Below are 26,385 nucleotides of genomic sequence, written 5' to 3'. Positions count from 1 at the left end.
ACTGAGAAATTGGTTATATTTGGAAAAACAATGCATAGGCTACAGAGTCAATAAAACACATTTCACTTATAGTATTCCTTCTTGAAAATAGTTTTAATTAAAAACAAACTTTAATATAAAGCTCACATTTTAGATATACAAAATGAGAGTAAATAATATTGAATCATAAATGCAAGTTTTTAATCTTTTTCAATTATTGTGAGAAAAGTATTAGTTTTTATTATTTAAAAGTAATTAATTACAAATACAGTAGAGACCATTGTGTTAATAATTTGAAACTACATTAGTTGAGTCTATTATACATCATTGATGATTTCAGAGTAGGACCATACTAAAAAAATATAAATTACATAAACAATAGCTATAGTGTACTTGTATTGGTAAATTATTCAATATATTACATTTTGGGAATTATAATCTGTAACAGATTACTTTTAATTTAAATTATTTCAACAAATTCAGATATTTTAGAATTATAAAATAGTTTCTATCATATCTATTCCATCCAGAAAAGTAATTTTTATCCAACTTTTAGACAACCCTTTACTATTAAATATTATTATTATTTAGACAGTGAGAGACCATACCACAGTCAATGGTATGGGAATTATACAGTAGGACTAACACACCTATTCAAGGACGCAAGCCTCAATGCAAATGACCAATCACTTTTGATTGGTCAATTCGATTGCGTTGCAGCCCATGTCCTTGTATTGCGTCAGTGGGAACCAAGCTTTAATATGGGGTGTACTGTACTCAGAAATATAATTCATTCTGCAAACTGTAATTTTGACTATACTAAAAAAAAACACCAATGCTTTATCCTATTAAACATACACAATGCATACACATGTAGTACAGTGCACAATACAGAATACAATAAATAACACATTCAAAGCAAATTCATTTCATACTGAATTTCAGCTGTAGAAAAATACATCTTTTTTTTTACTTTGAACATATGTCCAAACATACATAGTCCCAACTAAACACTTAACAAAATAAAATGATTAAATATGTTTAATAAAAAGATAGTCCAACTACACAGGTTAATCCTTGTTGAGATAAAAAGTTAGCAAGGTAGGCCAACCTAAGGAGCCTTTTCAATCTTTGTTGAAATTGTAGCAAGTTAGGCGGTCTACCCAGGATGCCACTAAAAACTTTCTTCAGCCCACAAGTCAGCAAATTTATATATGGTTCAGAGACAATCCTGTTGCCATATTCACCAATCAAACTTAAGTGAAATGTTGTCTAAGTATTTAACTTAAGTAAATAGATATTCACTTTTAAGGACGTTTCAATTAGCTTAAGCGTGAATGGTGAATATTGCAACATAGGTACTATGGCCTCATAATTAATTTACCAAGTAGAAGATTGTGGATCCACTTTGCAAAAACTAAATAGTCTAATAACCATGATTAAAACATTAAAAATTATTGATATGTATAACAATTAACATATATATATATATTATTTGTGACTCATCTTGTTCCATAGCATTGTTAGTAATGCCAACACTCTACTGCGGCAATTTTAAACAGCAATGATTTTAGTTTAATGTAGAGGTTTACGAGGCAGTGATTGCATCGTGTGTATGATTAGCCCAAAAAAGCTGGCTAAAATAATTTTAATGTTAAAAATTATAGTTACTGCAGTAACTACAGTAAAATAATTTGGAGAAAAAAAGCTACATTACTTACATGTATATGAGTTGAATATAACAATACAAAATCATTCAAATTGACAAATAAAAAAAAATAAAAAGTTAACATAAGCAAAATACTATAAACTAAAAACCTGCATACTAAATCACCTTGGTTCCCAGTTCTAAAATTAAACTAAAATTATTTATTTTGCATCCAATTTAAAGCACAATATCAAAAACCAAACAACCATATATCCAGCAATTTAAAAACTACAGTAAAATTAATTTGTACAAAACACAGGTTATGGTATTAAAATCCAGATGTGTACACTGTGTATTATCATTTGATTTATCGTTCACGTCCACTTATCCATCTTGATAAATTAAATACAGTAGAACCTCTCTTTTGAGAAGAACACCTATTAAGGGGACACCTATTAAGGGGACACCTATTATTTAAGCTTGGTTCCCACTAGAACGTAACGCAAGGACGTAAACGCAACGCAAGCGTTTTAACCAATGACAAGCGAAGTTATAGACAGTTAGCAATCACAAGCGAATAAGCCATCGCTTGTGATTGGTCAATTCACTTGCGTTGCGTTACGCCCTTGCGTTGCTAGTGGGAACCACGCTTAAGGGGACACCTATTATTAAGGGGACACCTATTATTAAGGGGACACCTATTAAGGGGAGACATATTAAGGGGACACCTTCATGACTAACAAAGCAGACTCCCTTTAATATGGATTACCCTTAGTGTTAAAACATATATTACCCCTTGTTTGTTTCATGGGAAAGTGTCCCTGTGATTAGGGGTGTCGAAAGCAGGGGCTCTGATACCTAAACATTGATTAAGCGTATCTGAAGCCATAGGCTGGGAGAACAATAGTGCAAAACAATTCCTAGTACTAGAGTGATGATGCAGTACATTATACATTTTTTATATATGTATATTTAGGCAAATTGCCAAGGATAACTATAAGCAACATTGTGGTGAACGATTGCCAAAAATAGTGTCTATTTCTACCAACATAATTATGTTCTGTATGTATGAAAGAGGTACTGTATTTATTTTGCTCAAGCGGATATGGTACAATTTGCATTTCTGTGTAAACATACGATTATTCATACATAAATACCTATTTACAGAGTCCTGATACAATCATTTAAATAAGCTTTTTTATTTGAGGTTTTTAAACTTTCAAAATGGGTTTATATGCATTGTTGATTTCTCTACAATTCATAAACATACTTAGGAATGTCATACCCGCTACAACATAAATCTTAATAAACCAGCCATGTGCAAATATACTTATTACAATTTCCATTCAGACAATCCTACATATCAGCTTCAATTATAAGCTAATCTCTTAATCATAATCATCATTATATAATTAATAATTTGTAAAACATTGGTTACATAAATAGAAGAAAGTAGTAGAGTTTCACATAATCTCTTCAGTGACAAACAAAGTTCTGAATTTAACCTGATCTCTTCCTTTGCATTGCAGGTGGGTCTGCCTATGCTCCATCAAATGCTGACACTATCTGTAACCAGATATTAATACGTCACTATGGGCAAAATACTTTTACAATACATTTAAAAAATATTTTGTATTAGATTTTTAATATTTTTTTAGTACTAGAGTAAAAAGAAAAAAAAAAGTATCTCCAATTTAGCGCTTAAATTATGCGAAAAATGTTGTTACTAAAAGTTACAATGCGTTTTTTACGTGATTGAGTGTATCTGGGGATACTTAACCACACAGCAAATCCCTTATCTTATACTCCATCATAATTTTTACAAAGTTTATAAAAATAAAACGATCATGAAGATTGCAGTTGGTACAAATTACATTAACTGATTAAACTATAGTATTACACTCAAATCTCCCAATATCGAAAATTTCCCAAAAACCAGAACCAGACTCTATGGAAGTCCAAAAGGTTGTATATTTTTTTTACCACTAAAAACACAATCGAAGTACCAACATTTCTGAAAAACAAGATATATTAAGCAAGCCCAGTGTTATCCCGTATTGGGAGGGTGTCCCATATTGGGAGGGTGTCCCATACTGGGAGGGTGTCCCGTATTGGAAGGGTAGTCCCGTATTGGGAGGGTGTCCTGTATATTTATATACGAACTAAAACTTTTGGTAAAGATTTACATTCTCCTTACTGTGTGTAAATATGTCCATTTTTTGAGAAAATAGGAAGCTGATTATTTTTGGATAAGTTGGAATTTTAAAATTCTAATAAAAATGTAAATTCTAATTCCTAAAAGTTACATACACAGTAAACTATTATTAATAAAATTTATCATTTGTTTTTAACTTCTGCTCTTACATGTTTCGTCACTCGGCCGCAAAACATGCCAAACATAAACAGGCAACCGAAAAATATTATAAATACAGAGAAAAAATAATTTCTTGATGGAGATGAATGTATAGACATCATAAGCTCTTGCACTGTTTCAGGCGGAGCATTCTGAAAAAAATAAATATGGTATAATAATAATAATAATGGGATTCAGCAATATATCACTCCTCTAAACATAGAACACTTTTTAATTCCCCAGATGAACTTAAAATATTAAAGGCTGTATTCAGTCAGAAGAAAAATGGCAAAAGGCTTTCTAATTTCTAGGAGTTTTATCAGATAATCTATATTGTTTAGACAACTCTTGTAACATGACCACAGTTCTGATTTTGCCATTTTTTTCCTAACTGTATTCAAACCACCATAAATTTGACGACCTAAGACTTAAGACCTATGGCTTTGTGCTAATTTATTGTGCGCATGTATTTGATTCAGTTTGGCAATTTTTGTCATTTTATTCATACTTTTCAATACAAAATTTAAAATCCTTGGAAATTATCTTAATTCTCTTAAACTAAATATAATTTCTGTGGAGGATTCAAAATATGCCACTGTATTGTCTGTGTTGGAGTCAGGATTATAATTTAGTGCATTGCGCTAGGGTCAATCTCTGGTTCTGGCAGATAAAATCGCGCCTCAATGTTTCATTGTCACAATGAGGCTTGCCCCAATTTACCCAAATGCATGTATCCGCGCGACATATCGTGAAAATCGCTAATGCTGTACATGAAATCTGACACAAACTTCAACTGGACCAGAGCAGGTGTGAGAGAAGAAAGAATATTCACCACTAATCTATAGAACAGTACCAATAAATTGCTAATTTTTATTAAATTAAAACAAACGTACTTCAGCTGCATATTCCCACATCTCTTTCCTCTCTAACAGCATTCGTCTGCATTCTTGCCGTAACCGCACTGTACTGTCTTCTAAAGCTTCTAACAAACATGACATATCTAATGAAAAAAAAAAAATTAAAAACAGGTATATTACCTTCAAAATTATATTTTCTGTTTTAAAGCTCTGTCAACACTACTAACTTTATGCGACAAAAAAATGTGACGTGCCCATATAATTATGGACATGATGATGTCATATCACTACCATATTTGGGAATATCGCTACCATATTTTTGTACACTTTTTTTGTCAAAGATCTAAAAATGTTATGTGAAGAAGACAATTTTTCAGTTAATTTATTCAAGAAGGTACAGGGCATATCCAGGAACTAATATATAATACCATATAAAAAGGAGTTCATAATTTTATTTTAGCTGTAAAGAGTGAGAGGGAGGGGGAGAGACTGTTATCTATTATTATTTATTATTATTCTTTATTATCCAAGAAATGTAACAACATTGGTAAACACATCATCTAGAAAGGAAATTAAAGTAAAGTTGAGAATGTCTTATGGCGAATTTTTTCCATAAATTGGGAGTGTTTTTACTTACGTCGTCCCTCGCCCTGTGGTATATCTACACAATAGTGTTTGATATCCAAAGCACAGGATTTATGCAGTAAAGGATCAACTTGAATGTCTGCATGTGCCTCTGTCAATAAACGAACCACTTGCTACAGAAAAAATATATATAAATATTTACAAGCTAGAAACTGAAAACAGGAGAAGGTTGTGGGGGGAATGTAGGAATGCTAGAACAATTGAAGAAGAGTTGGAAACTGAATTGGCCTGCGGATGACAAGAGAAGGCAATTAAAAGGGGGATCCGGACTATCATTTTAAGGGTGAAAACATTTTGTAAAGTTTGCATTCTTTTAAAATTTGTTTATTTTTAAAATTTATTTATATGTATTTTATTGTACATAGTTTGACATACCATTTTACATTTCATATCTATGATTTTGTTATGCTGTAATTTAGTCTTAAGACATTCCTCAATGCGTCCACTGCCTGGATCGTCAAACTCCTCAATACAGAGTTTCTTGGCAGTTTCCTGGCAAACTTTAGCCAGAAGAGGATCCATTCGGAAGTCAAGAGCTGCATCCTTCATGATGGCTGTCATTCGTTCATTACAACTTCTGGTCAATTTCTGCAAAATATAAAATTTATTTTAGAGAGGCATACCCCAACGTTCTATTGGTACTTTGTACGCTGAACATTTACTAAAAAACCCTAACCTCATACCATTCTGGCAACCATCATTTCCAAATTATGTCTCACAGTCACAAATTTATATTGATACTTGTCGGTTTAACTGGTATACACCAGCATAGAAAACATTATTTTATGCTATTTTAATTTAGAAAAAAGGGCTTTGCTATGCAAAATGTAATATGTGTGAACTATCTGTTGTGAAAATTTGTTGTTAAACAATCACAAGAAAAGTTGATTATACTTTAAAAAAAAATTGTTTCTATTGAATAATCTTGGTAATTTCACCTAAATAAATAATAGTTTAAACACTGTATTGATTTACTTTGTGAGTGTGCTGGACTTTCAAGCATTCAATAACTTTGCCTTCCATTTCAGTTGGTTTCTCGGATTCCACAATATCTTTACAAAACTTGGGGATGTCCCTGGAACATGCCTTGGCCAACATTGGATTTAATCTGTAATCTTGCATTTTAGAGATCTGTCTCTTTGTCAATACTTCTTTACACCTATGAAAAGAAATACAAGCAATTTGTGTCAGGAAAATCAAATGTTAAATGAAGCAAAGACCTAATCTCCTTTCTTTTAAAAAAATGACCGAGCTAATAATGTGCAGCGCTTTGAGAGCTTGCTTATATGCGCAATATAAGAATTAACTATTATTATTTTTATTATCATTAGGGAGTTTTCAATTTGCGATGACTAGGTCAGGTCAATCAATGTGTCGTTGGTTGGTGCCTGGACCATTAAACATCAAACCTGTGTCGAGGTTGGTAGCAAGCACACGCGTCCCAATATCTCCACAAACGCACAATGAACTAACATGACACTGTTTGGTCATCAGGTGTGGAAAATCTCCCAAAATCTCCTGGATCCGCCCCTGATGTAAATATATTTGTTGAAAGAAATTGATGGTCCTTACTTTACATCCATAGCTGGGTCATTTTTCCGTTGTTTTAGACACTTGAATATTTCTTGTGGTGATGAACCCTGGCAAAATTGCTGAAAAAGCAAAGATTATTTAATACTCTAATTATTTGGATTGATCAAATAAGGTAAATATTTGGATGCTGAGAATATTGAAAAATTAACGACACCATTGTAAATCATTGAATGCTAGGCCGGGAAGCTAGGTTATTAAAAAAGGCAGTGCTCCAATTTAGACGCGGAGTAGGACAGCTATAGACGGCGCAAACAAGTTGTTTTCAGAATGCATCAGCCAACAATGTAGAATGACAACAATTCTCAAAATGTTTACAGAAATCTGAACTTGCATTAGAGCGCGTTAATTATCACCATTAGATATATATATATTTTTTATTAGGTACGGCTAATTTCAAATGACATGTGATGCGTAATTAACCAATCAAATTGCAAGAAGGAGTGGAGTTGTGGCTTGGTGGTTATGATGCTTGGCTACCACTCCAAGGGTCCTGGGTTCAAGTCCCGTCACATGTCAGGATTTTTTCTAAGGACAAAATTACAACTCTACTCCCAAAGACTTGTAATAAGATGTATGTAGAGCATCTTGTGTGTATGTTTGTCTTGTGAACCTCTGAGGGTCCCTAATGATCAGCAATTGCTAGATGGATCACCCTCATTAAATATGGTAAAAAAATTTTTTTTAAATACAACCAGGTTTTAATATAGTGGATCTACAAAGCTAAAGCAAACTAACCTTGATCATGCGTTTGCATACGTGCATAAAGGTATGATCAAACTCTGGGTTGAGGGACTCTTTCTTTTGCTTGTTAAAGATCTTCATGTGACACTGATTACTGAGCTTGTTCTGATGATCTCGTAAACATTCTATAACACGAGCGTTGCCTTCTTTAATTCCGGAACAGTGAGCCTTAATATCAGGAGTACAAGCTTTGTTCAGTTCAGGATCTAGTTTGATGTTTTCAGACTAACAAGTAGGAGAAAATAGCAACATAAACATGATTTACAAATGCCAGAGTTTACACACATATATCATACTATACAATTCAATATATTTATTTCAGCACTAAAAATATAGAGTTTATAACGTAACATAAATTTAAAAAGTATATATATATATAGCAGATCACTCACTTTCCTGGAATTGATACTTTTTTTTTGTATACTGGGTGATCTCTTCAGTCAAAGACTGGTCTCACAGACCAGTGGCTGTGATGTACTACTATACCGGGGTTAACCCCTTCTTGTCTCATGTGGTTGACCATACTTAACTAATGTATACTATACCTGGGCTGTAAACACTAAGTTTTTTAAAAAATAACTTGAACTGATAGCTACAACTTAATCACTCTCTGTATATAGTGTAAATATAGTACCTAGAATTTAACAGTTTATAGAGTGCTACATATAGATAAAATATGATATCTGAAGCTTTGTAAAAATTGCAATAAAAATAAATTATATTTAATGAATAATTAATAAAATACCTTTTGAAGTTCCTCAAATTTCAATTGTTTTCTACACCCATCGCTAACTCTATGTTTTTTTTCGGTTAGAGTATCGTCTCTGACTATTTGACTTAAACAGGATATCACAGCAGCCCTATCATAAATTTAAATTAAAACTTTTAGTACGTGAAAAGTAATACAATATTAAAATCAATATTAAAATCATTATGTTGACAATTAGGACCTGAATTTCCACATGGGTGCTTTGATAAGCCTATAGTACAGTATGAGGGCGCTATTCAATTCTTTGCGTTTATTTGGTTCGTAAAAATCAATTATGACTGACTGAAATAGAAAAAATTAAAAGGAATTCAAATTGTAAATTCAGAGTGAAAGTTTTGTATTCAAAGCATTCATATTTAAATGTTCACTCCATTGTATGATTTTGGGCACAATGTATTTGTGAACTGAGCATTATAGCGTACTTACTTTTCTTTAACATTGAAACAGTTGCTAGAAACATCAGAACGGCAAGCTTCTTTGAATTTGAAGCTAAATTTGTAGTCTTTCAATTCAAGCTGAAATAAAGAAACAAAATTCAAATACTAGTAGATAATAAAGACAATAACTAGGTTGTCTTTTTAAAGTAACAGAAAAAATTCTATATCAATTTATTTTTTTTGGGAAATTCCAACTTTATTTTGAAAAACGCAGAGAAAAAACAACAAAGTTCTATGGGTCGTCTTCTAAAGACCAACTCAGACAGAGTCGTACGACGAAGCCACGACTTGTCTGGAGAAAATTAAACATGTGTAATGTTCTCTCGACGACCTAAAAACTACGGCCGACGCCATCGCAAAACGACTCGTCAGGGCGTGTCTTGTCGGGATTCAACTCAGACAGCACCGACAAGTCAGGTCGCATCTTGTCGGGATTCAACTCAGACAGCACCGACAAGTCAGGCCGCATCTTGTCGGGATTCAACTCAGACAGCACCGACAAGTCAGGCCGCATCTTGTCGGGATTCAACTCAGACAGCACCGACAAGTCAGGCCGCATCTTGTCGGGATTCAACTCAGACAGCACCAACAAGTCAGGCCGCGTCTTGTCGGGATTCAACTCAGACAGCACCGACAAGTCAGGCCGCATCTTGTCGGGATTCAACTCAGACAGCACCGACAAGTCAGGCCGCATCTTGTCGGGATTCAACTCAGACAGCACCGACAAGTCAGGCCGCATCTTGTCGGGATTCAACTCAGACAGCACCGACAAGTCAGGCCGCGTCTTGTTGGGATTTAACTCAGACAGCACCGGCAAGTCAAGACTTTTGTCAGGCCTCATTGTATGATTCTGTCTGAGGGGTCATAGGTTAAGTTTATCTTACCAGTTGAAAGTGTTCAACACCGGCAGCACATTTCTCATCCATCTCATTGTCATTTTTATGTTGAATTAGACAATCCATCAACACTCCTTCACTTAGCTGTTGTTTCAAATGCTCCTAAAAAAACAAAAATTAAGCTCTGTCTACACTACACTAGTTTTTGTGCCCAAATATGGTAGTGATATATTCAAATAAGGTAGCGATATGACATCATCGTGTCCATATATAGGCACATCACATTTTTTTTGTCACATAAAAAAAGTTTGATAGTGTAGACAGTGCTTTAAGCACTTAAACTTTAAGCTAGTTTAAAAAAAATATGGTAGTGATATGCTCAAATATGGTAGTTGATCGCGTCGATATACTATATGGACACATCACACTTTTTTGTCACATAAAGTTTGATAATGTAGACAGTGCTTTAGATAGAAAATAATCTAAAGCAAATAACGATAAGAAATAAAGTTTTATAAGCCGTTTTATTTATTTATTTATTTAAAATTCCAGCAACATATTATTGGAGACAGGTGCACAGTTTGTAAGAAAACCAAGTAGGCAATTAGCAGCTAATAAAAAATAAAATGATGTTAGCGTTCTAAAGCTCTGTTTACACTATCAAACCTTATGTGACAAAAAAATGCAATGTGCCCATATATGGACATAATGATGTCATATCACTACCATATGTGGCAAATCACTACCATATTTGGGCACATCAACCTTTTTTGTCAAACTAAATTGATAGTGTAGACAGAGCTTAAAACAAGCTTCCTGTTATTATTGAATGTAAATTTAAATAATTTTTTAGTATTGTAGTATGAAAATTTATTTTTAAAAGTTTCGAAACGAATTAACATCAATGTGAATGCACATTTTGGAAGTGTATGGTGAAAAAAAAACAATGTTTGGTAATTGCTTAAAAACTCATGCAGTAAGCAGCTTTCCAAGTATTGATTTAAAGCAAAAAGGAAAACAATTAAATAAGATGCCAGTTCCTGGATTCATTTTTTAAAATTAATTTAAATTCAAGAAAGCATACTAGATTGTTAAGAAAATAAATAGTTTACAGGACAAACATTAGAATTAGATGATACTATCAAATTAAAATTCATAACTGCAACATGCACTAAACTTACTTTGTAATACAAAACTCAAAATAAAAACATTAATTTTGTAACAACAATTGTGAGTATAACATGTGTTGTGATTAATTTGATGTGTGTCTGATTCCTACACCTAATACAACCACTCGGTGTTCGCTTGATGAAACTGCATTTCGTAATTACATCAGATATCGACAATACCTCGTACGTACGCCAATTTTAAATCATATTAGGCCATGTTTCCGCAGCCATAACAAAATTATCGGTTAATTTTTTAACCAATCAGATAATTAATACAAAAATAAAGTGCGCATGATCACACATTACCAAACAATCAAGTGTCCAATCACAAATTATCGCATTTATTTGATAATTATCTGATTTGAATGAGACAGTTATCTGTTAATTGTTCTCGAGCGTAATCGGTTAAACCCGGTTTCCACAGGAGCTTTATCGGTTAATTATAGCCTAATTTTTGGCTGCGGGAACACGGCCATAGTTACAATCATGAGAAAAACTTATTTTACTAATTATTTCTAAAATATAAATCAATCAAACTATTTCAGCAATCTTAATTCACAATTTAAATTGCTATTGTCAGCAATTATATATTTATGAATTATTATTAACTGTTTAATTAGCTATTTAAAAGAGATTAGCTAATACAGTATTCAATTAATTTACCATGCTGGTACTGAAAATAGTTATAATATAACTATAATAAATTATCAGTGAATATAAGAGAAATGTAAAACTATAATTATAAAGTGACCAATTAAATTATCTATTGTGTCACTTATATAAATAAAAATAAAAAATGGTTTATTTTGAATTATTTTAAACTCACCCTATACTTGGAAGCAGGCTTTTGGTCCTGTACATAAAAATAACGTATTTGGATTTTGAGGATTTGATTTTAAATGTTGTTCACAAACAGAATGTGGTTAGAAACAATAATTCACCAACTAATTATTTATCAATCACCAAAATAATGTGTTACTGTACTTATTAGTAAATTAGGAGAATAAGAGTGAATCGAACCGGACTCTTTGTATCCAAGGATACTGGTTTTACCATCAGAACTGTGGTCGAGGAAAGCCTGTGGTTATTTTATGCCTATAGGTTGGTCAGTTCATTTAGTGAAAAATAATGGCATTAACAAGTACTAGAAATGCCTGTGTGTTACAACATGTGCCAAGTTGGGATATTTAGACAATAGACTCACTGCAGTGGTGCAATACATTATTATATAGCAAGGATTGTCCTACTTTAAATCTGAATAAGTATAGCAGGTGAATAGGAGAGTGAATAAATAACGTGAGATCACAGAATAGAGTTGTTAAGCGTTCGAAAATTGCTAAACCTTAGCTAATAAGAAAATAGAAACAATTGCAGAAAAGAATACCAGAATGTTATATGTTGCAATTGCTATAGAATAATTCATATACCATGATAGGCAGATCCTACGGGGACCTAGCCTGGCCCAAACTAAATTTTGAAATTATATAGGACATTTGGTTAAGTACAGCACTTCACCATATTTAAGCACTAGGCGCACCCTCCTCCTTTTTCTTTTCAGAATCCTGGATACACCACTACACTAACTACTAATTTACTGTTCAAATGTGTGCTTGCTTCTATACACTAAAAGCAACAGTAGAATTGTAACTACAAACGAAAGTATTACTTAACATATTTCACACTTCAATGAACATGTATTCGACAGTGATGAATGAATATGTAAATTCACAATTGTTGTGCAGTATTACTGTACCTAATGTGTTTGAAACAGCTTTGTTCTTTAAAAAAATGGTTTCAATAATAAAACTTGATTTCATACACTTTTAATAAAAACAAAACTATCAATTTTAGTTATAATGAGTATGAATTTAAGATATATAATTTTGATAAATTATAAATAGTTTATCCATCCTGTAATTGGGGAGTTTGTGCTCGCTGTTGGATGCGTATGAAATAAAAATAAATGCCATGTACAAGAAAAACTATAGCACAAGATACAATTAGAAAAAAAATCTACCACATGTATTAAAAACAATTAGTGATGTTACAAAACTGTGCAAAAATTCAGAAGAAATTAGATCATACAGTGTAGATATTCTACAATAGACAATACAGAGTACATGATGATGATGTCACAATACCACATGACTCCTTATGACCTCATCAAACAATAACATCAAGGAGTTAATTATTTGCTTTGATGGTTTTTATAAACCAGATATAGTTTAAAAGTTATAGATTTTGAGAAATGTATTTATCTTATCGAGATGGAAATATATAGTTCAGTTATAGGTACATTTGTTATGGATATAAACCTTTCCAAAATAAAAGAAATTAAAAACTAAATAGAATAGTACATATTAGAAGTATATGTAAAAAAGGTGATCAAGAAAATTATCACAGGAATTAAAATCAATGACTGGATTAAGGCTGTATTGAAGGATATATTGTGGTATGGTGAGTCATAATTGTGTACGATGATTATTTTTGGCCAGATAAAATAAATGTTTTGTTACTATCACAGCAGTATAAGAACAAAGACAAGTTTTAAGAAATGGTTTTAAGCATTAACCAACTTCAGATTGTGTTGAAAATAAATGTTTGCTCACAAGGGGTTGTCGCTAGAATAATTGGAGCTTCTAGCAAGGGCCTCAGTTATTGAACTGAATAGTGAAAAGTTTCATCTTTTCTATTAAGCTCTGTCTACACTACCAAACTTTATGTGAAAACAAAATGTGATGTGCTCATATATGGAAACGATGATGTTGTATTATTATCATATTTGGGCACATCACTTTTTGTTGTCACATAAAGTTTGATACTGAAGATAGAGCCTTATTGAGATCAACCATTATCAAATAAATTGTAGTTAATAATATTGAAAAATATAAACATTTGCATTTGAGATAAAATTAAGATGGCAATTTGTATAATATTAAAGACAAGACAGTAATTCATACACGTCATTCCGTTGCCAATACGCGACAGAATGCATCAATTTTGAATCGATATGAGTGATAGCAAAATACTTTTGTTTTATCTGTCCTTATCAAAATGCAGCTTAAAAACTCACCTTACAAAACTTGGCCAGCATTGGTGAACAAGCCTTCATAAGTATTTTGTTCATTTTAATATCTTCAGATTCCTCGCCAGTGAACCTTCCGACAAGATCTTTACAGGATTCTTCTAGATTGTCAAGGTTATCTTGGAGACAAGCCATCTCCTATTATGACACAAAACAATAATATATAACAGTTTTACTTTCATCTTGTTTGGATAGGAAATGCATGTAACCTGAACAAAATATTATTGTTAAATATTAAAGATGTATTGAAAAAAATAATTTTGTTGTTGAATATGCCATTTTAATATCACATAATAGTTATCCACTTTGACCAAAAACTGGATAGAAAAAAATAATTATTTACCTAAAAAAATGTAATTTAAAGCAAGAAATAGTCAGATTGGCTGCCAGCCAATGGATTTTTGGTTGAATTGAAACCATTTATTTTGTCATTTTAGAAGTAAAAATATATTTTTGGGGTTTTTTTTTTCTCTACGGAAGTTTTATTAAAACTGCAAAATGGTCTATTAAAAGTCTGATTTTATTAATCTTAATTCTTCATGTTTTTGGGGGATAATATAAATTTAAGTAAAATCTTACCTCTCCTTTTTCATGTTTATCAGCACAGTATTGTCCAAGATCTCTTCTACATTCTCTTTCAATGTTAGGATTCAAATGAACACTAATGGCTCGCTGCCGAAGAGCCCGGTGCATCTGAACTTTACACTCACTGGACAGCTACAAAAAAGAAACAATTTTGCTAACAATAAACAATGTATAGTATAAATCAGGGCTTTATTGTGCTACTTTTGAGTTGTGTTCTCTTACAGGAGGTGGCTTATGCTGTTTTTTTCAAGTAAGCTAGGCATGAAATAGACTCAGTTTTTCCCTCACTGAGTTTCACATGCCCACTGGTGGTAGTACAAAGACAAACATACAGTAGGGGTGTTTTCTTTACTTTTCTTATGTCCTCAGAGTGGAAAGCCTGTGTTGGTTTAATCATTCAAGAAACATAGTCGGAATACCAGAATTGATGGAAAACCAAATGTAAAAGGCCAGCCCAAGTTGCTTTATTTGTTAGCACGATAACGCCCACAATTTTGAAGTTATTCTGAATTTTTCGGTGTAAATAGGTATAAAATTACAGACCATGCCGATTGAAATTTAAAAAAACTGATTCCTTATTAACTTAAAATGTGTATTCTTTTAACATGGGCTGAAATATCAACATGCGCTCCTTGTGGCTATATTTTGCCAAGTACTTCACTCAGTTTCTGAGTGTTTTCAATTGTTGCACTTACAGTTCCGTCAGCAAATTCATTGGGATGGAGCATATCATGTAAACAACTAAACACTAAACCATCATCCTCGTCATTATCTTCTTCTTCTTCAGTTTGTTCTCCCCAATCTCTAATGTCGCAGTATTCTTTGGCATTTTGTTGGCATGCTTTATAAAGCTGTGGGTCTAGCCTACATGTAAACAATGGCAATAACATTTAAAAAAATTAATAATGGAGATATATATGAACAATCTTTTGGCTACTGTACTTTCTTTTTCCTCGGTATGAATTGAGTCTAGTTTGGCTTGGTTCACTTTATGCCAGTCTATTACCTTGTGAATATGCTGCTTTATATTTGACTCAACTTTACTTGCCTTATAAAGCTCTGTCTACACTATCAAACTATTTGACAAAATGATGTGCCCAAATATGCTTTTGATATGCCCAAATATGGTAGTGATATGACATCATCATCATCATCCATGACGCATAAAGTTTGATAGCCTCTGTAGACAGAGCTTTACTCAATTCGTCGGTTGCAACATACCACACTCTATTCCCAGTACTGTATCGCCACATATGGCATGCATCTGTCCAGTGTATTATAGGAAAATTGTGTAATATATTGTTCCATAGTATCACATGTGGCACCTGTATTATGCTAAGGTTGCAAAACAGGCATCACATTTTGCAGAATTTGCCTCACGATAGTGTAAACATAATAGATACAGTAGGCCTACTGAGAATCGACTAGTATTCAAAACCTATTTGACCGTTGTGCGTAATAAGAGGCATAATGTGTGATACACATGTGGCACTGTATTGCAGAATTTGCCTATGATACAGAGCAAATTATAGATACAGCACCAAGAATATAACACAACAAAATTAACTTTACTCCATGCTAACAATGAACAATAATTACCTAAAATCCCTAGTGATGAAATACTGCAATGTCAACAGACGTGTCTCGCAGTCTTTCGTCATCTCTGGAGCATTAAGATTATCCATTAAACATGCTAATACTCTGTGAAGAAATACAATTACACATTACAAATAAATCTGTATTAGGTGATGTTTCTGAATAAAAATCATCACGGTCTGGGATTTTGTTTTCCTGCTCTTAACCAGTCATCCATTCATAGTGTATGTACATTAAGCTCTGTCTACACTATCAAACTAGTTTGACAGCAAAAGTGTGATGTGCCCAAATATGGTAGTGATATTTTTAAATATGGTAGTGACATGACATCATCATGTCTATATATGGGCACATCACAATTTCTTGTCACATAATCACATAAAATTTGATAGTGTAGACAGAGCTTTATGGTTTTTATAGTACAATACAATCTCTCTTTTGGGAAACCCCAATTTAAGGAGACATACCTATTCAGAGGACACTTTTCTATGAAACTAACAAGGAGAAATATATGTTTTAACAATATGGCCGAACTGTGTTCAGTACACACCCAATGGCGTAATGGCTCACTGGCTAAACCCAGGGCCCGGTGCTTATAGGGTCCCTTGAGCAGAGCCCATAGGAAACAAAAGGCTTTAAAATACATCGAAAAATGCTGAAAACATCTAAAGCCTCCAGTGTTGCAGGGCCATTTAGGGTTTCTGATCAAGGGGCCACTGTGCACACTGCTGTTAAGGGAAGTGTTTGTTGGGCCTTGGGGTTCTACTGTATTGGCAAATTGAATGGATGAAACCTACTGAGCATTTCCCTTAGATACACCTTTACACAGGCTCTCTTCAACTGGTCTGCAAGCCTTCTGTAAAGCACTGTCTATCCTTACATCTTGCCCAGCGTCAGTCTCTTTAACCAGTTCCTTAAGCTGAATAAAATTATAATTTCCATTGTCAATATCAGGTAGTGAACAATGTACTCATGAGACTGAATATGTTAGGTCTTTATTTAAACAGAGCACATTCAAAGCTATTGTTTGATATAGTTATAATTTTTTTTATAGAGATAAATTATTAGAAAATGATATGTGCTGTCAAAAAAAATCAATAATTCAAAAAATGTGTTTTCAGTTCAACGTTCATATTACTTTACTACTATAGCCCTAATAATTTTTTATTAAATTTTTTCTGTTAAAAGTGATGTTTTTTCACCATTCGATTCCTCCGAACGAGCATGATTGTAGGCTAGTTTTGTCTTTGTAAATCAGAATAATAAAAATGAATTGAAATATCAGGAAAAGCATACTAACTGTACACCAAAGAGGAAAAAGATAACAAATTATGTAACACCAAGAGTGCCTTCAAGTAGAAGAAACAGGAATTATAGTAGATAAATACATACTTTTTAATTTGAATGAACAGAATAAAACTATGGTACTACTACTCTGTAGACCCTCTCCTTTGGGACATGCCTATTAAGGGGACGCGCCTATTCGGGGGACACGCCTATTCAGGGGACATGCCTATTCAGGGGAAACGCCTATTCAGGGGACACACCTACTCAGGAGACACACCTACTCAGTGGACACTTTTCTGTGAAATGAATGACACTATTGTTAAACCTGTATTCAAGGATACCATTATTAGGAGGACACTTTGTCGATTCCTTAATAGGGGTTTTACTAAATCCAAAATATAACAACAATATTGCTAAACCCGTATTCAAGGGACACTCCTATTAAGAGCCTGACACTTTGTCCCTTAATAGGTGTTCTACTAAATCCAAAATATAACTTACAGCTGCTTTACATCTACCATTCTTCAGTTTATTTTCCTTGGCCAATTTCATGAGGCAGTGTAGTGTCTTGCCCTCTCTTTGGAGTCCTTTGCATTGATTGTCGATGTTATCCCGGCAGGCTAAAATGATTCGTGGGTTGATCATGTAGTCTTCCATGAGCTGTTTGCGCTGGTCAAACATCTCTCCTTGACACTCTCCACTAACCTTCTTACCTGTTGTTTTAACAAATAAGTAAATCATAAGTATAATGCTAAACGTTTTATACAATTCTAACTACTTGGGTAGTTAAAGTAGTTGTATACTACACATCTAGACATAGCACTGTGCTTTAAATTTAGCCTGGAGCTAAGAACTCAGTAGCCAGTCAGAAAGAAATAAGCTACTTTAAGTTGTTCGTTTCAATTTAAAATTGTTTTTTTTTAGGTTTTGTGTAGTTTTATCAATATTGGTACAGTATAATGATATTTGGAAAAATCATATTGATATTAAAATTTAAAGATGTGTTGTCCCCAAAACATGAAAAATGAAGATTAATTAAATCAGACTTTGAATAGGTTATTTTGTAGTTTTAATAAAGTTAATCACTTCTGTAGAAAAAAAAAAATTCATTATTTGTATACTATTTAATAATCATTAACTATAAACTGTACTAACCTTGCTTAATGTTCAGTTCTAGACACAGTAGGATGACTGATAGTTTGATGTTATGATCTTTTGAATTCCTGGCATCGCATTGAAATTTCTTGATTTCTGGCTTACACTTTCTTTGCAAATTCACATTTACTCTATAATCCTGTGCTGTTAACTTTTGTTTTTTAGTTAACTCAGTTCGACACTGACAAAAAAAGAAAGATTGATTGATGTTATTAAATTATTATTATATTATTATTATTAAATAATAAATACATTTTTTTTATTGTTTTAATAATAATAATAATAACATTTATACAGCGCACATATCCACTAAAGTGCTCAAGGCGCTTGTGAAAACCATGAAACATATTCCCCTTAAACCTAAATACTATTGATAAATTTGACAAAAACTGAATAGATAGTTTTAGATATTATTTATTCGTTACTTATGAACCAAACAATGAAACATCTTTAAACAGTTTCATTTTTACTGTAATAGTAGTACTGTAAACAGATTTCTTTGTTAGACAATCAATTAAAAACTGAAAATAACGTATTATAATAACTTATTAAAATCCTTATTACCTCTTCCTTCATTTCCTTTTCAAATTTATGTTTCATGAGACACTTGTAGACTTTTCCTTGCCCTGCATTTACATCATCACAAAATCGATCACGATCGTCGCGACAAGCAAAGTACAAAGGTCGATCTAGGTGGTAGTCATTTGCCGCAAGTTCCGCAACTCGTAAGACTTGCTTTTTACATGTATCGTGTAGCGCGCTAGAGTGGGTTTCTAAGCACTTGATGACAGCTCCCTGTGTGTGCGCAGGTGGACGTTTCTGAGAATATAACAATATTTTTCCACATATTTAAATACAGTAAATTATGAATAACATAAAAACCTATTATCAAAACAAAATTGTTTGCTAACAGAACACTACTGTAATATTAATTATACATTGATAAATAAATGTTTAAATCGAAATGTTATCAAACAAGGCCATATACATGGCTGCAGTCACATGCTCAAGTTAGTGTTTACCAACCGACCAACCGACATAGTGAGCTGTAGAGTCGCTTGCACGCGACTAAAAATGCACATTAAAACTACAGTACTGTAACCAGTTATTTACATTTTATGATTTATGATTAATATTTCTAAATCTGTTCAACAAAATGTTGCCTTCCTTAAGGCATACAGTGCATGTAAACTTAAACATAAAGAAGGTTGGCCATAGTGATAAAACAATCAGTGTGCAATAAGATGAAATTGAATGAAAATGGTATAATCTACTAGTCATGCCTTATTGTTAATGTTTATATATTTTTGTATGTACGCTGTGAAATGAATTTCCAACATATTTTATGATAAATATTTTCTTATCTTATCTTACATTTGATTCTCTTTGTATTTGGTTTTGGCAGTACACTAAAGCATACAGTATTCATTCAAACCTTTATTAAGGGGTCACTTTCTCGTAAAATGAACGAAGGGAAGCACAGTACAGTGTATAATGTTTTATCATCATGGCCAACCTTTAATTCACACATTTTTTGGGTCCCAAATGTGTCTTAATAGAGGGTTTCACTGTAATCCAATCAGCTTTGTAAAGCACAGAATCTATGCTACTGTACTTCAGGTGCATTAACCCACAAACACATGAAGAACATTCATGAATTCCATACTTTATAGTCTAATAACAGCAGACTATTCTAACAATAGTAATTCTAAAATTAGTCATTTTCTTGAAGTAGCGTCACAAGGCCATTATTATGCCACATTGGTTTTTTTATGATTTTCTCATTTATAATCGTTACCACATAATGTTTTCACATGTGTCGTTAATCTAAGCAAACCGTTAGAATAGCAGGGTGGGGTTCTATAAATTATGCTTAATAATACAGTTACACTAACACAATAACAGAAGCAAGCGCACCTGCTAGTATTTTAAATATCATCAAAATGTTATTTTATATTCACAATATGATATAAACAGAATGCATTTCTCATTATTAATGAACTAAAATATACACACAAGTGGTCATTAAAAAAAGTAACAAATGTGAGCCATGTGTATTTAATTCCAACAAGGTCTAACGAATCTGTTAATCTTATGGCTAAAATTGCACGGCAATGAGTGTTCCAAAAAGCAATGATTAAACGCAATTTAACCGGTTATTTTAAATCAGTTTCGTTTCTAATATGAAAATATCAGACTTGCTATAAATCCCATCATCAAAAGAAATACTGATACTGTTATTAGATTACATCTGTAAGGCGTGTATGCTTCTGCAATACATATTGTTAGTAGCACCTATCTGAAAGCATGTTTACACATCAAACCAGTTGGACAAAAAAATGTGATGTGCACAAATGTGGTGGCGATATACTGTACCCAAATATAGTAGTGATATGTCCAAATATAGTAGTGATATGACAACATCATGTCCATATATGGGCATATAACATTTTTTGTCACATTAAGTTTGATCTAGTGTAGACAGAGTATAAGTGTACTGTAGTGTAAGGGTCCCGTGTAATGGAATCAGCACCCATGATGCATTAACTGCTGAACGTGGTAAGCAAGCAACAAACTTATAATAGTATACAGTATGTATACTGACAACAGAAATTGAGAAAAATCAGGAAAATTTTTTTACAGTTGAAATGAAAGGAAATAAAACAAGGACACGACCTCTATTTGACCTCCTCGCCCTGGTACCAGTCTACTATGGGTGCAGACATTGCCATTTCCTTTGAATGATGTTATATTTGGTTTGAGCACACGTTTCTTTTTTAATGTATTGACAATCTTTTTACATTTGTGTACCTAGATTTACCACACCTTGTTTAGATTTACATAGGGAAATATATACTCATATATACTATAAACTGTTGTAGAATTACATACAAGGGATATTCTATTTTATACTGTATTATAGGGGATATCACAGTAATAATTATTTTAAAGACCAGGTGCGGGCAAAAAATTTCTATTGATCATACATTCCAATAATTATCGATCTATAGTTTCCCCTATGTCTCATAATTTTTGGGATTTTAATTGTGTTACAGTTACACGAGCTTGTTGAAAATAAGCACTTTCTTATCAGTGGGGGGATAGTTAAAATTACACAGTAAAATCTCTATTCTTTTGTACACAAATTTTGTAAATAGAGAGGCATTTTAAAAAGCTATGAAAAATAAACGGTGTGGTAAAAAATGTTATCAGATGACTAAATATAGGTAATATAACTTGAATTTTACATTTCTGGTATTTTTATTCAACTTCAGATTTTTATTTTCATGCTATAGCAAAAATTATCCACTGTATATCCACCATCTTTTTTCACCTTCTAGGGAGTCACCAGACATGTTATTACATTAGCTAACTAACTAAACCTAACCTAACTACTGAAAAAAAGTCTTCCTGGTTTTTATGGAAGAATTTTGCCAAATTTTGTATTTGGTCATATTAAGGGAAATTCATGTTATTTCGTCTTGATTTCTGTTACAAATATTTGATTTATGTACAATTAACCAAATATTATATTTAAAATTCAGGCCTGTACCTGAGCTTTAAGGTTTTAGCATTGATCATTATTTATAGTTAACGCATGCTTTTTCCATTAGGCCTACAATTTTGCTATTTCCTGTACTTATATGTAAAATATATACAGCACACTGAGATCCACCTTTGTAAGAATTACTGTAAATTATAATAATTATGATTTATTCATCCAGTAAATATCTATTCAAACAACATAATAATACAAGCACAAAGGTCATAATTTCCACAAAGCTACATGGTAACTATGTCAAATAATAGTTACTGTATTTATTCAAATAAACGCCCCGCTTTGAATAAATGTGCCCACTCCTCACCCTCTTTTAACATCTTTTGGAATAAATTTATTTGAGGATACCTTACATGTTACCATATTACACCAAAAAAAAAACTTCCTTGAATAAAGGCCTCCTTAAAAACTATTCCAAACAATTCACTGTTGGGCGTATATTCAGATGAATTAGGTATCTTCGATTATAGCTAGAACTTAAATTTGTTCCACTACAAACTTGGAGAATTCTAGCCACAGTAGAAATAATTAAATAAACAAAAAAGTAAACAAAATATGAATTTAAAAAAGGAAAAACAAATAAATAAGTATTGCATAAAAATATCATTTCGTTTCCTGTTGGGAGTGGCTACAGTGAAAGTTTTCCTCTAGGTAACAGAGAAAAATTTCATTTTAAAATTTTGTTCAGCAATATTGCTAATAAAACTGATTTTTGAGTCGAGAAACATAGTTTTGTATTGTATTTTTTGATACACAATTTTAGAAATGTGTAGCTCAATAAGGTTGTTTTGTATAGCTTTTTGCTACGTAGGTGATGGTATTAAGTATTTAAAGCCGGCCTAACCATTGTCCTCAATAAAGATGAAGGTTATTTATTATTTATGAAATTTTATTTAACACAAGTCTTACATTACATCCTGGTAAAAAAAATATCTAAATTTCCCTTAATTAAAAAATCAATTCAACTTACAGCAGATTTGTCAAGTACTGGATGAGACACATCTCCACAATTGTTGGTAGTGATGTCATCTTTACAGCTTTCGTAGAAACCGTGAATTAAATTGAAATCACTGAATGTTATTGCCATCATTCGTTTAAGGTACTGAAGACACTGTGGTGCTGTTACATTTTCCAGGTGTTCAAAAAGACACGGTAACACTAGACCTTTGCCTTGTGGAAGAGTGTTGCAGTCTTTAAACTAAAACAAATAAATGTAAATAAATAAAGATAAACGCATCATACTGTGGAAGGACCAACACACACAAAAAAAAAACAAGTTATAATTATCAGGATGTGAGCAAAGGCAGATAGGACGCCATACTGGATAAATGAAAAAATAATAATATTACAAAGAGACCGCTTCAGATCCAAACAATGTGTCTCCTTAATAGGGGTTGGTTGAAGTGTTAAAACATATATTTTCCCTTGCTCGTTTCACAAGAAATTGTCCTCTGTGACCTTAATAGGGTATCCCAAACAAGGAGTTTTACTATAGTTACCTTAGTTAAAGCATCTTTGCAAACTTCTGTTGCGGCCGACTCAAACCTAACATCCATAGTCAAATTGTACTTGTAGTGCCACAGAAACTGTAGTAAATGTACATTATAACAATCAATCCATGTACAGTTAAATATTATCAATAACGTAGTCACTACAGTGTAATAATAATACTACATTATTAGATTATTATTATACAATAGAGATTATATTAAACTTGGATAAGGATGGCAGGTTCCATGCATTTTAAAGAATCCAGTAGAGCCTGGGTTACCCCATTGTACAGAACCATCAGTCTCGGTGGTTCATAGTAGGCTCTGCACTGTGGCTGCCTTCGGTCTATAGAGGATCAGCCCTACGGTAATCCAAATTTCCTCCGTTGAGCTTGGGATAAGTTAAGTGTTTAATACAGTAAACATTAATAATTGTGCTGGGAATTCTTGACACATTCCCCTCTCTCACCGCCCATTCATGAAACTATTCTTATAATAAATCTAGGAACAATTATGGATAATTCAGCCATAAAATGTATTCAACATATGAAACAGTAGTTGAGAAAACATGCTAACTGTATTTAACAATGCTTGTTTTCACTCCCAATTAGAACATTACAAATTTCACTCAACCATAGGTATATTGTAGTAGAGTACAGTTACAGTAAAATGACAAATTATTGAATGAATAACATGGTTATCCACTGTTGTTATTATTATATTAAGAATTATAATTCTCAACACATTATGCTAATATGATTTAATAGAAATTATGGACTGTACATTCATCTTCCACGTAATGTGTGAACCCGGTTTGTTTAATTAGTAAATTTTTCTCCAGGCTTTTAGATGATAAATTAAAGTTGTTAAAATACAGTGATAGGTAGTATATAGGCCCTACAGTGTAATTAATAAATATGCATGTATGTTTCGATTCAGAATTAATAAAGCACATAATTTAAAGTATAAACATATTGGATAATATTACATTTGTGAGTTACTGTATTATTGAAAAATCAATTATGTCTAGTTGGTCCACCATCTGTATACTGTATTATTATCACTAGTTTTAAATGTCGTAGACCTTTATGGTATTTTTACTTGCTTTCAAAAGTCGTTTTACTTCTTATAATGGTTTTATACATGTATTTACTGGGCCATCATTGATTGGATATATTGGTGGATTATAAATGTTTTTATTATTATTAATAATCTATTACTAAGCTTATCATTTTATTTTTAGTTTTCTAGGAAGTGGGCATTTCACAGTCAATTTGGCAAAACCATATGAACACTCACATTGCTACATCCTTCTGAAATTTGTGAATCATCCTAAAAAGAGAAAAAAAACAAACAAAACTTAATACATCAATTTTATTTAATTTTTATTTTATGGTATTTTATTTTATGGTAATTAATTACCAATAGTAAATTAATCAGATGGTAATCCCCCTGGTAAAGGGGCTATCTTGTGAACCAATTCACCCGGAAATAACACCCTAATAAAGGAAATAAAACCAGGTACCAGGTAACAATGCCAGGCAACATAATGTAGTGTTTTTCTCCTTTATTAACAGATTATATTATATGTATAGGATAAAGTCATAACCATGAGTGAAAAGGTACATTGTGCGAATCAATTAAATGCACAAAGTACTAAAATACTTCACCAAAGCCACTTGTCAGCGATTGGGCTATTTGGGTGGTGCTTACTTTATACAAACATCATAGTCTGGTCATGGTTCATTTAATCTGGCATTTAAATTCTTTTATTCTTTATATAATGGGGTCTTTGGACCAAAAAAACGATGATGTGGCAAACACTAACAGGTTGTTGTACATGCTAAAAAAAATAGGCAAACAGTGTTTTTAGTTTTAAAAAAAACCTCATGTTATACATAAGATTTTATATAGCTATATTATTCTTCCTTTTTTATCAATCTCCACAGTAATATTAATAATATAGGGGTTAGGGAATAGGCCTCTCTAGCTAGGCTAGATTATAGATAGTAGGCCTAGCCTAGCTAGTTAGTTAGCAATGCTCAAGTATTCACAGATTTTACTTACAACACGGTCATTTTGTAGGCAGTCTAGAACAGCAAAATTGCTTCCTTTTGAGTGCTTTCCGCACAACAGTTGAACATCTTCGACACAGAGTGGGTGGTCTGCAATGCGAAACTGTTTGCTTCCTATTTTTGGTAATTTCTTGGCAAATTTCTTTGCACCAGGTACTCCGACATTCCCATTCAATTGTTGCTGAGCTAACTCGTTCTGTGCCATACCACCACGGGCCTTTTGAAACTTTGCTAATCCAGCCTGTGGCTGTTGAGGGTAGCCAGCAGGCCCAAGCCCTGGTTGCTGCTGGTCATATTGCATCTGAGGCATTCCTCTGTTGCCTCCACCAAATTGTTGCTGAGCCTGAGGAGGCAAACCATTTTGTCCTCCCGGTTGTTGAGCGGGAAGCTCTCTTTTCTGCCGTGATACCGTGTCTTTCATTACATCACGGATATTGAAATTGTTATCATTTTTGGAATGTACGCCTAAAAATAATGAAATAAATAGCATATATATTGCCAACACGACACGTAGGTTCAACGCCAT

The 26,385-nt window shown here is 32.7% G+C and overlaps 1 protein-coding gene across 2 annotated transcripts; it reads right to left on the bottom strand.

The window, feature by feature from the left end:
* Positions 1 to 74: 74 nt before the first annotated feature.
* On the bottom strand, positions 75 to 26,385 carry LOC144850344 (Golgi apparatus protein 1-like). 2 transcript variants are annotated; one of them, XM_078707606.1, is made up of 23 exons: positions 25,852 to 26,385; positions 25,084 to 25,116; positions 23,794 to 23,880; positions 23,265 to 23,492; positions 19,300 to 19,554; positions 18,736 to 18,916; positions 18,082 to 18,293; positions 17,091 to 17,212; positions 16,297 to 16,398; positions 15,393 to 15,561; positions 14,692 to 14,829; positions 14,101 to 14,250; positions 11,854 to 11,880; positions 9,907 to 10,020; positions 9,012 to 9,100; positions 8,562 to 8,676; positions 7,811 to 8,041; positions 7,055 to 7,134; positions 6,458 to 6,641; positions 5,858 to 6,070; positions 5,475 to 5,595; positions 4,874 to 4,980; positions 75 to 4,132 (listed from the first exon to the last, which is right to left on the bottom strand). In XM_078707606.1, the coding sequence occupies exons 1-23, from the start codon at positions 26,383 to 26,385 to the stop codon at positions 3,965 to 3,967; spliced, it is 3,660 nt and encodes a 1,219-aa protein (XP_078563732.1). In that variant the 3' UTR covers positions 75 to 3,964. The 2 variants fall into 2 exon arrangements, with proteins under 2 accessions (XP_078563732.1, XP_078563734.1); XM_078707608.1 differs by lacking the exon at positions 11,854 to 11,880.

This window comes from Antedon bifida, chromosome 8 (genome assembly GCF_963402885.1).
Source record: "Antedon bifida chromosome 8, ecAntBifi1.1, whole genome shotgun sequence".
NCBI lineage: Eukaryota > Metazoa > Echinodermata > Crinoidea > Comatulida > Antedonidae > Antedon > Antedon bifida.
Note: the sequence above shows the minus strand (reverse complement) of the source record. Positions and strands in the feature narration are given on the sequence as shown.